Source organism: Oryctolagus cuniculus, chromosome 2 (genome assembly GCF_964237555.1).
Source record: "Oryctolagus cuniculus chromosome 2, mOryCun1.1, whole genome shotgun sequence".
NCBI classification, from domain to species: Eukaryota; Metazoa; Chordata; class Mammalia; order Lagomorpha; family Leporidae; genus Oryctolagus; species Oryctolagus cuniculus.
The window spans coordinates 67,423,639-67,437,770 of NC_091433.1; the positions used below are offsets into that span (position 1 = coordinate 67,423,639).

At 45.6% G+C, this 14,132-nt stretch overlaps 1 protein-coding gene across 1 annotated transcript; it reads right to left on the reverse strand.

Annotated features, from left to right (window-relative positions):
- Positions 1–94: 94 nt before the first annotated feature.
- On the reverse strand, positions 95–13,770 carry CCDC110 (coiled-coil domain containing 110). The gene is made up of 8 exons (XM_051833153.2): positions 13,612–13,770; positions 13,227–13,331; positions 6,878–6,933; positions 6,442–6,507; positions 4,824–4,934; positions 4,680–4,739; positions 839–2,951; positions 95–170 (listed from the first exon to the last, which is right to left on the reverse strand). The coding sequence occupies exons 1-8, from the start codon at positions 13,619–13,621 to the stop codon at positions 121–123; spliced, it is 2,571 nt and encodes an 856-aa protein (XP_051689113.2). The 5' UTR covers positions 13,622–13,770; the 3' UTR covers positions 95–120.
- Between the last annotated feature and the right edge of the window lie 362 nt (positions 13,771–14,132).

The following is a 14,132-nucleotide window of genomic DNA, read 5'->3' on the forward strand; positions in this document are numbered from 1 at the left end:
ATATGGAAGAACCCTCTTACTGTCACTCTGCCTTTCAAATAGATAACAAATAAACTTAAAAATATTTTGTGTGGAAAAAAATACTTGGACAAAGTTTTTTGAAACATTGATTTTAGACGTTTATTTACATATCTTGGATGGAAGCAATTGATAGAGTTTACTTGGAATTCCTGGAAAAGAATAATTTTTTAAAAGGTGAGAATGCTAACATACTTAAGAAAAATAACTTAAAAACCCCTGCTCCCTGCCAAAGTTGCCTTACATATATATGTAATGTGAATTCTATGATTTTAATCTAAACAGCAAAATAGCTAAATAGTTCCACTATATAATGAATGGAATACAAATTTTATAAAACTAAATATCTTAGCCGGCGCCACGGCTCAATAGGCTAATCCTCTGCCTTGCGGCGCCAGCACACCGGGTTCTAGTCCCTGTCAGGGCGCCAGATTCTTTCCCGGTGGCCCCTCTTCCAGGCAAGCTCTCTGCTGTGGCCCGGGAAGGCAGTGGAGGATGGCCCAAGTACTTGGGCCCTGCACCCCATGGGAGACCAGGACAAGCACCTGGCTCCTGGCTTCGGATCAGCGCGGTGCGCCAGCCAAAGTGCGCTGGCCGCGGCGGCCATTGGAGGGTGAACCAGCGTCAAAGGAAGACCTTTCTCTCTGTCTCTCTCTCTCTCTCTCTCTCACTGTCCACTCTGCCTGTCAAAAAATAAAAAAAAAATTTTAAAAACCCTAAATATCTTACTTACTGTTTGCTTCTTCTGTATTCTGTCTGGTACCCAATAAGACAAAAGAATCTTGAACATATTGCTACTGATCCACTACAACATACAAACCTTTCACATCAGGAGGTAAAGGCCTACTTCTAGGACTAGAAGTGTCTTCGTAAGTATCATAGTTGTCAAAATGGAATTTCTCTCTTCTTGAGATGTAAGCTGATTTCGATGGGTCATTCTGCTTAGCACAGATTTTATCACTTAAACTTAAATACTCTCGCTGAAGATTCCGTTTCTCAAATTCCAAGGTGTCTCTTTCATTTTCTATGCTTCTTACATAGTTTTCTAAAAGTATTTTATCTTCAGTAAGCCTACTGATACTGTTTTCAAATTTCAGATTTTCTTGACTATGTTTCTTTAGTTCTTCTTTTAGAATCTGATTATCTGTCTTAATTTCCATTACCATTTTTGATAACATTTCACATTCCTTGCCAATTTCTGATAAGCTATTCTTATATATACTTGCTTCTGATTTTGCATTTTTAATTTCTTTCAGAAAATTCTCTTCTGCAGTAGATTGGTAGGCCTGAATATTCTCAATTTCTCTTTCCATCATTTTTCTAGCAGCAGTAGATTCTTGTAGTGCTGTTTCAAGATCTAGTTTTTCATTTTTCACTGTTTCTATTATTTGTAAAAGTGTCTCTTGTTCAGTTTTTGCCAATCTTTCTTTCTCTCTTAGCTGCATGATCTCTAGTTTATTTTCTTTCATTTCATTTTCAAGTGAGCTTTTTTCCTTTAGAAGCTGGAATGTTTTCTTCTCTAACATTTCTTTCTCCTCTTGTTTCAATAGAATATTTGTTTTCATTGCTTCCATTTCTATATTCATTCGATTATTTTCATTATTGATAACGGCCATATCATTTTGAGTTTTATGATCCTTACTTTTTAGTTGATCCAATGCGTCCATCATTTGTTGCTTCTCTATAGAAAGTTGACTATTTTTTTCCTCTAGAGTTTTATTTTGGCCTTGAAGAACATTATATCTACTAATTATTTTTTTAAATTCTTTAAGACATTCTTTGCCATCATTTTCTGCTTTAATTAACTTGGACTGAATGGTACTGTTTTCTTCAACTAAATTCTTAATTTGATTTTCATAAGTTTCAACTTTCTGTATCAGAGATTGCATGGTAATGACTAGAGGTTTAATTTTGGTCTTAAGGGTTAGATTTTCATTCTCTAGTTCGGTTACTTTTTTCTGTATCTGCATAGATTCTTTTAGGTAATTCTGTAAGTATTGAATTTTTGCAACACATTGGTCAGTAACAGAATTGATTTTGGATGTCTTCTCATTTTCAAATATTATTGATCCTTGTTGTACTACAAATGGTTGCCTCTGTTTGTCTTTCATTTCATGTTTCATTTGGTCAAGGAAAGACAGTGTATGTCTAGGAACTCTGGAATGGAATTTTAAATCTGTAATATTCTTGGCAGTAATGGGAATTTCTTTATTGTTCTTCTCACTCTTCTTTCCTCTGTGTATTTCACTTTTAGATAATTTTTTGCATTTCCTACAAAAATTCAAGTGGAGTTTTGACACTGTTTCCCTGAATGGGAGTAATCTGTTGACTAGTGCCTCTAATTCTGAAATTCTCTTTGATTTTATATCTTCATTTAAATTACCTTCCATGTTTTCTTCCTTAATAAAGTTAGTTCTTTCCTTGTGTATGGGGGACAGGTCATATTTACCACTACTTTGAATATTTGTATCAGTTTTTAAAATTTGAAGTTCATTTGTAAGTGCTAGTTCCCTATCATGTGACTTTTGAAGCTCTTCCTTCATTTGTTTGATAGAGTGGCAAATATCATCTAAATTTGCACAAAATCCATGGTTGAGAAAAGGCACAGTAATTGTGGATTTATCCAGAATTCCTGGGTCAGCTTGAGATGTCACATGTTGAGGCACAGAAGGTAGAAAGCTATAAAAATTGTTATGATTTTTCAACATGTCAGAATTTTCTGAAGGATTCATAATTATGTTTGAAGCTGAATTATCTTTTGAAGTTCTCAGAGTTAATATATCCTTGGGATGTATCTGGGTTGGAACATTTATACATTGAGAGAGACTGTTAACACTGTCGCTGCTGAATTTTTCTTCCTTTGAATGAAGAGTTCTGAAATCCTCAAAATGATGGATTTTCTCCACAGAAGTGACTTCTTGCTTCTCTTTAGGCTAGTAAAAATGAAAAGCCCAGTTTAAGTGTACTATCATTTTTTTAATTTAATTTTTAATTTATTTTTTATTTTTTTTGACAGGCAGAGTGGACAGTGAGAGAAAGAGACAGAGAGAAAGGTCTTCTTTTGCCGTTGGTTCACCCTCCAATGGCTGCCGCGGCCGGCGTGCTGCGGCCAGCGCATCGTGCTGATCCGATGGCAGGAGCCAGGTACTTATCCTGGTCTCCCATGGGGTGCAGGGCCCAAGGACTTGGGCCATCCTCCACTGCACTCCCTGGCCACAGCAGAGAGCTGGCCTGGAAGAGGGGCAACCGGGACAGAATCCGGCACCCCGACCGGGACTAGAACCCGGTGTGCCAGCGCCGCAAGGTGGAGGATTAGCCTAGTGAGCCGCGGTGCCAGTCTAAGTGCACTATCATTTGCCAAATGAACAAGAAAGTAAGATAATATTTAGTAGAGAATTTATTTAGACAATCCAAACAAGAATGTTATCCATCTATAGGAAAGAAGCCTAACAAATAAGATTCATTTTCTCTAACAGTTGTTTTGTGATGGGTAATTCTGGTCTTCACAATTTGCTTCAAATCTGATTGACTTCCTTACAGGGTGAAATACATGGGCCAACACCTCAATTTAAGAAACAGCAATTTAGCATCCTTTGACAGATGGGGAAGAAAGGAATGACAGATCAGATGGGAGTTTAAAGAAACAGTGTTTCTACTCTGGTCTAGTATTTGTCAATCTGAGTTTGCATTCCTAGTTTCAGATTTTAAGGTTGTGATTATCCTGGACACATGAATTCTAATTAGTGTGGACCCCCTGAGGGTATCACTGGTTTGCAGCTGTTCTGGGGAATTCACTCAGGGTATAGGCCATTCCTAAGTGGACAGGTAGGCTATGAAAACTCCCTTGCAGGGCAGGCCTTTGGCACAGTGGTTAAGAGCCCTTTTGGGATGCCCACATCCCATATCAGCATGCCTGTTTTCAAGTCCTGTCTCCACTTCTGATTCCGCTTCTTGCTAATGCACATGCTGGGAGGAAGCAGGGATGACCTAAGGAATTGGGTTTCTGCCGCCCAGGTGGGTTACCTGGATGGAGCTTCAAGCTCCTGCCTTTGGCCTGGACCAGGCCTTGCTGTTGCAGGCAACTGGAGAGTGAGCCAGCAGATGGGAAATCTCTCCCTCTGTATCTCTCTCTCTCTTTTTTTTTTTTTTTTACAGATAGAGTTAGACAGTGAGAGAGAGAGAGAGAGAGAAAGGTCTTCCTTCCATTGGTTCACCCCCCAAATGGCTGCCATGGCTGGCGCTGTGCCGATCTGAAGCCAGGAGCCAGGTGCTTCTTCCTGGTCTCCCATGCGGATGCAGGGGCCCAAGGGCCATTCTCCACCACCCTCCCAGGCCACAGCAGAGAGCTGGACTGGAAGAGGAGCAACCGGGACTAGAACCCGACGCCCATATGGGATGCCAGCGCCACAGGTGGAGGATTAACCAAGTGAGCCACAGCGCGGCCCCTCCCTCTTTATCTTTGCCCTTGTCTCTCTTCTCCCTCTTTGCCTTTCAAATAAATAATAAATAAAAATAAAAATAATAAATTTAAATAAAAATTTAAAAACTAGCTGTACTGAGTTTGAATTTACTTGGGGATCTCTGGGTGTTTGTACTAGATGTCCTGCATGGATTCTCTTAAGAGGAATGCCAAAATTAGAGAAGTGTGGGGATAAACGCACTTCTTTCAAGGTTTTCAGGACAGGAATTTCCTGATTTTCACCTCTGTCAGTCCATTCTTCCTGTGAAGGAGAGAAAGTAAATGCTGATGATAAACTGGTTATAGTAACATTTTTGAAGTTAGAAATGTGTGGAGAATAACATACCAAATCCTTTTCATTGTGTGTGCTGAATGCTAGATTTTTTTCTGAGCCAAACTGTGGGTTTTCTACTTCAATAATACTTTTGTTCAATATTTCGCTGATTTCAGATTGTACCTTTAAAAGATGAATTGAAATTGTTAGAATTTGATTTTAGAATTATAAACTCACTAATGTTCAGAAATAAGATATAATTTTAAAGATACCTTTAGTTTTACTTTTAAATTTAATTATTTCCCAGCATATAGAATATGTATTACAAAAATCACTATCTCTAAAGGGATCTTTAAGAAAGTTATGCCTTTATTCTACAATTATAATAACAGAAAGACTTAAACATTTATGAGCTATATTCAAATCATTTGAGACATCTGATTTTGCATTGTTGACTAAGTCAGAGATCTTTGATTTCTATCCTCAGAACAGTATCAATTCTATGAGCACCCTCAGGAAGTATGTGTCTTCTATACCTCTTTTCTGAAGTAACTTTTAGGGCAAGAATACTGGGACAGTGATTATGTGTTGTTGTGGACACCCCCTTATCTATACCGTATCCTTCTAGTTATACTACTACTTATTTCTTGTGGGTAAAGCCCCTGTGGTTTTGATGATACTGATTCCAGCTGTAGTCCAAGGATGGGAATGTGACTCATCTCTAACTCATCGGCAGCTGCCTGCCTCTGGTTGGTGACAGTTCCAAGCACTGCTTATCATGTGATCTCAGGCAATCCCAATCAGGCCAAGAACCTTAATATAAACTAGTAAGAGCAAAGCATGGTCTGCTCTGATTCTGACTTGAATCTGGAGGGATAAAGGCCTGTGGGTTCTAGCAGCCCTTTTGCCACCATATGAAGTCTGGAAAGCAGAGCCAAGACAGAACATGAGACTTGTTCCTGACAGGAATCCTGGTGGCATGGATTAAGCCATCCTGAAGTGAGCTCTCTCTAAAAGATCCACATGAGCTACTGAAGTGCATTTCTTCCCTAGGCCAGTTTGACTTAAATTTTGTATGACTTACAATGAGTCTCTATTTGTAGACCATATATAGGTAGCACTTTAAGTGTGCATTTAAAAAGATCAGTGAGCGATATTTCTTTTTGGCTTATATCCAAAACATGTATAACCCAGAAAACAAATTTTGAGCCTAGAATATATTCTGACCTCTGTTATATTAAATTGCATTTTAATGCATCAATTTTCTAATGGTTATTAAAATTTGAGTATTCCCTAAATATAAATCAGAAGGGGCTGGCATTGTGGCACAGTGGGTTAAGCTGCCTCCTGAGACACCGTAACCCTAACCCTAACCCTAACCCTAACCCTAACCCTAACCCTAAAGCCCTATTCCATATGAGTCCCAGTATCTGGCTATTCCACTTCTGATCCAGCTTCCTGCTAATGTGCCTGGAAAATAGTGGAAGATTGCACAAGTTCTTGGGCCCCTGCCACACATGTAGGAGACCCAGATGGAGTTCCTGGCTCTTGCTTTCAGCCTGGCCCAGCCATGGCCATTGCATTCATCTGGGGAGTAAACCAGCAGTTGGAAGATCTCTACCTCTCTGTAACCCTGCCTTTCAAATAAATAAATAAATAAATATTTTTTAAAAAATTAGAAGAAGCATACCATGCTGACATTCTGCAAAGTCTGCATTCGCAGAGCCTGAAATGACTCCAACTGATGCTGAAGGACCTAGGGCAAACCAAGTATGAAATCGAACATTTTTAGGTAGATGAACGTGTTCTTGAATTTAAGACACACAGAGAGACAGAGAGACAGAGAGAGAGAGAGAGAGAGAGAGAGAGGAGGGGAGAGAGAGAGAGAGACAGAGACAGACACAGAGAGTTAGTTTACATCTCCCAAAGTTGCATCTTACCAAAAAGGATCCCAAGAGGGCCAGGTGACTTACATTCTGTCATTTTGCAAGCCCTCCAATGCACTTTCAGAAGATGTTTGTGAGGATAAAGTGGAAGAATTCATATATATTTAGGATGTATTTATTCTGAAAAAGATCAGCCTTTAGAAAGGAATTTGGAAAAAATATATTTAAAAAAATACCTACTTTCAATGCTGATTGTGGTTGGATTTGATTTTCTGACTCTGATATGCAGCCATATTCTAAAAAGCAAAATTGAAAAACCATGTGATTTCATTCTTAAATTTTATATCTTGACAGCTGTAATAGAAAGCAGCGTCTATTAGACAGATATTGGGAACATTTGATATATACTCCTTGCTAGTCACAAAACTTATTATTCTTCCTTGAGTTAGAATACCTACTTGAGGATTATAATAGTGTTTACTTGTAAAATGAACCACTAAGTTAACAATACCAAATTTGGAACTCTCCTAAATTCAAATATCTTTTTTTGTTTGCTTCTTGTATATAGGCTACATCTTCTTTTCCTTAAGAAAAGGTAACAGTCATTGATATGCTTTCTGATGTGTTTGATAAGAGTGATAAAATTAAGCTTAAAAAATAAAAAAAGAAAAGTTAACAGTCCTCATGTTATGGGAGACCCTTCACAAGGTATCATATGGGCCTCAGTTTTTAGGAACTTGCCTGTGATGTTTGTGTCCTTGTCATGGCAAACAAGTTGGATTGGCCAGCGCCGCGGCTCACTAGGCTAATCCTCCGCCTGCGGCGCCGGCACCCCGGGTTCTAGTCCTGGTTGGGGCGCTGGTTCTGTCCCAGTTGCCCCTCTTCCAGGCCAGCTCTCTGCTGTGGCCCAGGAAGACAGTGGAGGATGGCCCAGGTCCTTGGGCCCTGCACCCGCATGGGAGACCAGGAGGAAGCACCTGGCTCCTGGCTTCGGATCGGTGCAGCGTGCTGGCCGTAGTGGCCACTGGCGGGGGGCGGGGGGGGTGGGGAGGGAGGGCGAACCAACAGAAAAAAAAAGGAAAAAAAGGAAGACCTTTCTGTCTGTCTCTCTCTTTCACTAACTCTGCCTGTCCAAAAAAAAAAAAAAAAAAAAAACAAAAAAACAACAACAACAAAAAAAACCACAATAAAAACAAAAACCAAGTTGGATTAATAGAGCATGACTTTTACCTTGCTCTTAAAAAGTCCATACGTTCCTGCTGTTGGGAAAGGCAGCCACATGTGCACAGCCCTTCAGCCCTGGCTTGGCCACATGAGAATGGGATGCAGGCCATGGACACTTTCTTCCTGACAGAGAGATGATTGCAGCCTGCCCTGAACTTAAGAATTACCTCGTGTGCCCCTTTGTTTTGCGCAGCATGTGCATCGTATGATGCCTAGGCAACCCCTACTATCTGTCTCCTGAAGACAGAGGACAGAGTTATTCTGCTTCAGCACCTGGGGGTGTTGGCTGACACACTGCCCTGCGTTGGCTTCCAGGAGGGACCTGTTGGCCCTGAGGGACTGATGGCCACTGCTGAGGCTGACCTTGATGTGTCTTTTTGCCTTGTGACTAGAGCGGTGCTCTATCCAGTGTTTAACTATATGTTGTCTTCCTTGGTGACTCTGAAACCAAGACTTGGTGAGTGGAAGTGCTTGGAGCTCTCTCCAGGATGGACAGCAGATGGCACAGGCTCACTACCGTTCCAGGAGATAGATTACAGATCTGCCACAGGGGAGACACTTTACAGTGTTGGTGAATTTCCTGACGTACATCCCTCTGTGTCCAAATGTTAGACTACCTGCTTTCTCTGTACATTTTATATTAGAGGATTTCATAGACTGTCAGTATCTGAATGAAATGAGAGATGGGATTGGATGCTCCCTCAGGCTGACAATTTCTGCCCCCACAGGAGGTTTTAAGAGAGGTCCACAAATCCTCTCCTGTGGCTTGGAAGCCTGCCAGCACTGCTTCAGCGTCAGCTGGGAATCCCACCTTTGGTGAGAGGGCTGAGAGGGCAACTGAGTCCCTGAGACTCTGTGGGGAAGGAGCTGAGCAGAGGAAATTGCCAAGTCCTGAAGCAGAACATGTTGTGTGTGTTTAGGAACAGAAAGCAGGTCAGCACGGCTGCAGCTTAAGGACCCACGGGGGCACAGGCTGAGAAGATGCTGGAGCAGGAGACGGGGCTAGATTGTGAAGGGCCTCGCAGGCCAAGCAGAGGGGTTTGGCTTTTAAGTGAAACTTCGGGGGGTTTCAATGGTGGGAATGATTCAAGTCTGATTGGAAAAGTTCACAGATTACATGATAATTGATTGTAAGGGGGGGAGATTACCAGGTTATTGCAATAATCCAAGTGAGATGAAGATATTTTGGAGTAGAACAATAATCAAGGAGATGGAGAAAAGTAGGTGAATTTGGGATTTGTTTTGGAGATAAAGCCAACTGTACTGTTAGACGTTAGATGGGCCTGGATGAGAGGAATGCAGGATGACTCTGGTTTTTGATGAGAGCAGATGGATGAATGATATCACTTACTGAAATTGAAAATGGGATAGAAACATAGGAGAAAAGCCGCTTTTAGATGTTAAGCTTGTCTGTTAGATCTCCAAGGACTGATATCAAAAGCCAGATGGATATACCAGTCTGTGGTCCCCAGGAGTGACAAGGAGTTCTTCATTGGGCATTGTGGATGTCACTGCTGGCCTAGAGATGGGCAGTGCTTGTGAAGTGACATCACAGAAACCCCAGTGGCGTGGCTCAAGGGGAGAGTGGAATGTGAAGACTCGGCATTGAGGATGGTCCACTCCTTCTAGTTTTACTGTGGAAGGGACAGGATACACACAGGGATATGGTGCATTTTGGAACAGATGCGAAAATCAAGATTTCTTTTTTTTTTTTTTTTTTTTTTAACCATGGAAGAGTAACAAGCGTGTCACTGCTGGAATAATACAGCGAGATAAAAGAACCATAAAGGGAGAGAAAGGTTAATTCTGGAGACTGAGGGAGGCTGACTGCAGGGGCTGAGTGCTGGGGAATTCCAGGGCGACAGAATCTGGGGGAGCCGACCGTTGTTTAGGGATATGCAAATGCAAGGATGATGGAGTTTTGTTCTGAGTGCTTCTGTGTTTTTCACAGTGCATGAGATCATGGCAGGAGTCGGGAGGTGGTGAAGAAGAGGCACTGGAGATGCGAGAGGACCAAGAGGAGTGGAGTAACTTGGAGAGCACTGGAAAAGACATTTGCTAGAAGCTCTCGGTGCTTATTTCAGAGTTGGGATGACTCAGAAGTCAGCCTTTTTCTCCAGCAATACCCACATGATTCAGTGCAGGCAGAGAACAGGCCTGGAGCTGGGTTCATCTATTTTTAAAAGCTATTAAAATAACTTGTTTTCCTGATGAGTTTCAGAAGCATTGGCTGCTACTTTCCCCCAAAGGATTGGTAATTTTTAAATCCAGCAATATTTAAAGAGCCACATGGAACTATGTGGAGGGAAATTATCAAAGAATTGCAGGAGACCTAGCACAATCACTCTCAGCTACACGTTCGACACTGGGAGGCACACAGACCCAGTGGAGGAGACAGTCCCAACCCTCAACAAGCTTACAGTCTATCAGGAATGTAAAAAAGAGCATTCCTATTACAGTCCACTGAAATTCTCCAGCTGTTTCATAGTTAAGTATTAAAAGCAGAAAAACAAGACAATTATCAACAGGATGACTTGTGAGATAATTAAAGATAAGGGGAGTTTATTCTGAAGCCTGCTTAAAGTTATGTCATAGTCAACGTATCTGGAAAGTATTAAGGGCATACCCAGAGCTAATGGAACCAGAACAAATTTAAAAATGCAACATGGGATGATTCTGTATAGGATGTCCCTCTGAAGATTGGCTCAAATACTGAGATCACTACAAAAATTCAAGTTCATTTCTAGAAATTACTGATTCACAAAACCTTGTGCCCAAGGCGCTGTCATGGTCAGCAGAAGTGTGAGCCGTGGGGTCAGGCTGCCTGGGTTTGAACCCTGGCTTTCCCACACCTCTCTTTGAGGGCTAACTCTGGGCAAATGTCTAGTTTGTAGGTAGAGCTCTTCGGCATGGTACATGGTATACACTAAATGCTTGGGAAACATTTACTTGAATCATTATCGCAGAGGCAATTTGATGATGGCTTGGTTAATGGGAAGGAAGGCTGCTCAGGACTCCCCAGTGCTTCCAGGGTTGCTCAGAATATGACCCCATGCCCTTACATGGAACTGCAAAGCCCCCTGCCCAGTCTCCCCTTACCCAGTCTGCTGCATTCACAACAGCTCTTCCTGAAACAGGACAGCTCCCACACCCCAGGGCTGTGCGCTTGCGTTGGAAATGTGCACTGATTTCTCCTTTACCTCATTCTTGGTGCAGATGCGACCTGCTGAGTGAGCGCTTCTCCTACCACCCTGCTGAAAATTGCACACTCCCTCCCTGACTCTGACAGCCATCTGCTACTCTCCCCCTCTCTGCCTTACTTTTCTCCATAGGATTTGCTCCCAGCTCACACACAGCATCCTTTGTCTGTCCCTACAGCAAGAACGTTAGCTTCACGTGGACAGGGATTGTGGAATGCCAGCACCTAAAACAGCACTTGATACATAGCCAGTGCTAAAAAATATGTGTACAATAGATGTTCACATGTGTGATGGATGTATGCATGAAAGCTTGGGTAGATCAGGGGTGCTACGTAAAACATGCTGGTCACCCTGAAGTTCAAAAGTATCCCGCACAAAAAAAAAAAAAAACCCTTTCCAATCAATCAAGGCTTAATGGGGGTTAATTAATTACTGTTCTAAACTCAAAGACCTTAGGAATATTATACAACTCTTGTAACAGCATTATTTATGCTAATCAGGATGATATCCTGTTGGTCAGTATTCTAGGAATGGAGATGTAATGAGATGCAGAGCTGAGGACAGGAAGAGGGGAGGGCTCAAAGTCAGGCTTCCTCATTGGGCTGGGAGTCGCAGGCAGGCAATTCCTGCTGTCTTAGGAAAATGATAGCTAGCATCTATTGAGTTCCCCTTCTGTGCTCCATCCTACACACTTGCAATCACCATGGCTAACAAGACTGTAACTCTTTGGCTGGTGCCGTGGCTCAATAGACTAATCCTCCGCCTGCTGCGCTGGCACCCCGGGTTCTAGTCCCGGTTGCTCCTCTTCCAGTTCAGCTCTCTGCTATGGTCCGGGAGTGCAGTGGAGGATGGCCCAAGTGCTTGTGCCCTGCACCCACATGGGAGACCAGGGGAAGCACCTGGCTCCTGGCTTCAGATCAGCGGCCATTGTGGGGTGAACCAACGCAAAAAGGAAGATCTTTCTGTCTCTCTCTCTCACTGTGCACTCTGCCTGTCAAAAATAAATAAATAAATAAATAGACTATAACTCTTAAACAGTGTATATTATCTTTACGTGCTGGCTTCTTTCTCCAGAGCCCTATATCTCATTCATATTGGAAAACACATGTTCTTGTGAATTAAGGTACCTCCATTTCTTCTGACAATAAATACCCTCTTAGAGGCAAATACCGGGCAAACTTCAGATCCAAGTAGGCTATGGAGACCCTTTCCCCCTCCCGGTTGCACAGGGAAGCCGGCGTGTCCTCACGGGTGGTGGCAGGCAGGGAGCAGAGAGGGGACCGGTCAGGGCACAGTCCTGCTGTGTCCTCACGGGTGGTGGCAGGCAGGGAGCAGAGAGGGGACCGGTCAGGGCACAGTCCTGCTGCCCCAGGAGACGGTGCCCACCCAGGTGGTGATGGGATGTGTTCCATCCTCCACAGGCATTTGTGAAGATGCAGAACTCGTGTCCTGAGGCTGGCCTCGTCAGGTTGCGGGCTCCTCTCAGCACATCTGTGTCGGGAGGGTCTGGCCGCCCCACGTGGCGTACAGGTGACCGTGTCGGGGCGTCTAACTCGGCCCATCAGTTTGGCTCTGGCCCCTGCCTCCTTCCCTGGCCTGCCATGCTGACAGCAGGGCCCTCCGGGGTGTGCAGTCTCGCCCGGCTTCTCTGGAGGAAGTGAGACTGGAGTCTCAGGATTCTCAGCTGGGCACCGACACGCATCTCACGCGCGGTTCCTGTGGGGCCTGAAATCTGAAGCTAAGTGGTTACCGCAAACATCCTCCTTCCCACACGACATCCTGTAGCCCATAAACATTTAACACGAATGCGAAGTTCGGGTATTTTTTGAGGTAAAGTATGTATCTTTTTAGCGTTCAAGAAAACCAACAAGTCTTGGCGCTCAGAGAAGCTGTGTGGCGGTGCTGTCCAGAGGCGAAGGTCCGCAGCCCGGACCTGCCCGCTCTGTTCCCCGCTGCCCCTGTGACTCGGGGACTCAGCCAACCCCTCTGCGCCTGGTTCCGCACTTGTAAAAAGGGACGACGATAGCGCCCCCTTAGATAGCTTAGAGCAGTGTCCGCACAAGCCCTGCGGGCCGGGCAGCGTCGCCTGCGCAGTGACCCGCAGTCCGCCGGCACCGCGGGGCCGCCCCACCGCTGCCCCCGAGGCCTCGCCCGGGAGGTTTTACCTGCGTCGCTGCCGCCACCTTCCTTTCCTCCCTCGGAGGACTTGAGGATCTTAGCCGCTGACAGGAGAACGGAGTCGACGTCGTCCCCTTCCTCAGGATGCCTTTCTGTAAGGGAAGCGCCCTGCGCTCTGGGTCCCGCCTGGCGGGGAGGCGCGGCTGGCGGCCGCTGGCCGCTGGAGGGCGCGCTCGGGCCACGCAGCGGAGGAGAGGCGGCCGCCGCGCCAGAGCGGCGCGCCCGCAGCGGCCGGCCGGGGTGCGCTCCAGGTGGACCCGGGAATCCCGGGCGTTTGGGGCTGACGGGCCTCGGGCCACGCACTTTTATTCTCCCTCCCCTTCCGACTTTCCGCGGCTCCCCCCTCGGAAACAGCCCCAGCCCGGCTCTCACCGGGGCTCATGTCTGCTGTTCAAGGCCTCTCTCCCAACTGCCTCCCCCACGCATCCGGCTCCGCCGCTTCGCGCCCGGGCAGCCCGTTGCCTGGTAACGGGGCCGCTGGGCGCCGCCCCCCGGCCACGAGCGCAGCGGAGGCTGGCGCAGGTGAGGCGGGCGCCGGGCGCAGGTGAGGGCGGGCACGGGTGAGGCGGGCGCCGGGCGCAGGTGAGGCGGGCGCGGGCGTAGGTGAGGGCGGGCACAGGTGAGGAGGGCGCGGGCGCAGGTGAGGGCCGGCACAGGTGAGGCGGGCGCGGGCGCAGGCGAGGGCCGGCACAGGTGAGGCGGGCGCCGGCGCAAGTGACGCGGACGCGGGCGCAGGTGAGGGCGGGCACAGGTGAGGAGGGCGCGGGCACAGGTGAGGCAGGCGCAGGTGAGGCGGGCGCGGGCGCAGGTGAGGGCGGGCACAGGTGAGGAGGGCGCGGGCGCAGGTGAGGCAGGCGCAGGTGAGGCGGGCGCGGGCGCAGGTGAGGGCGGGC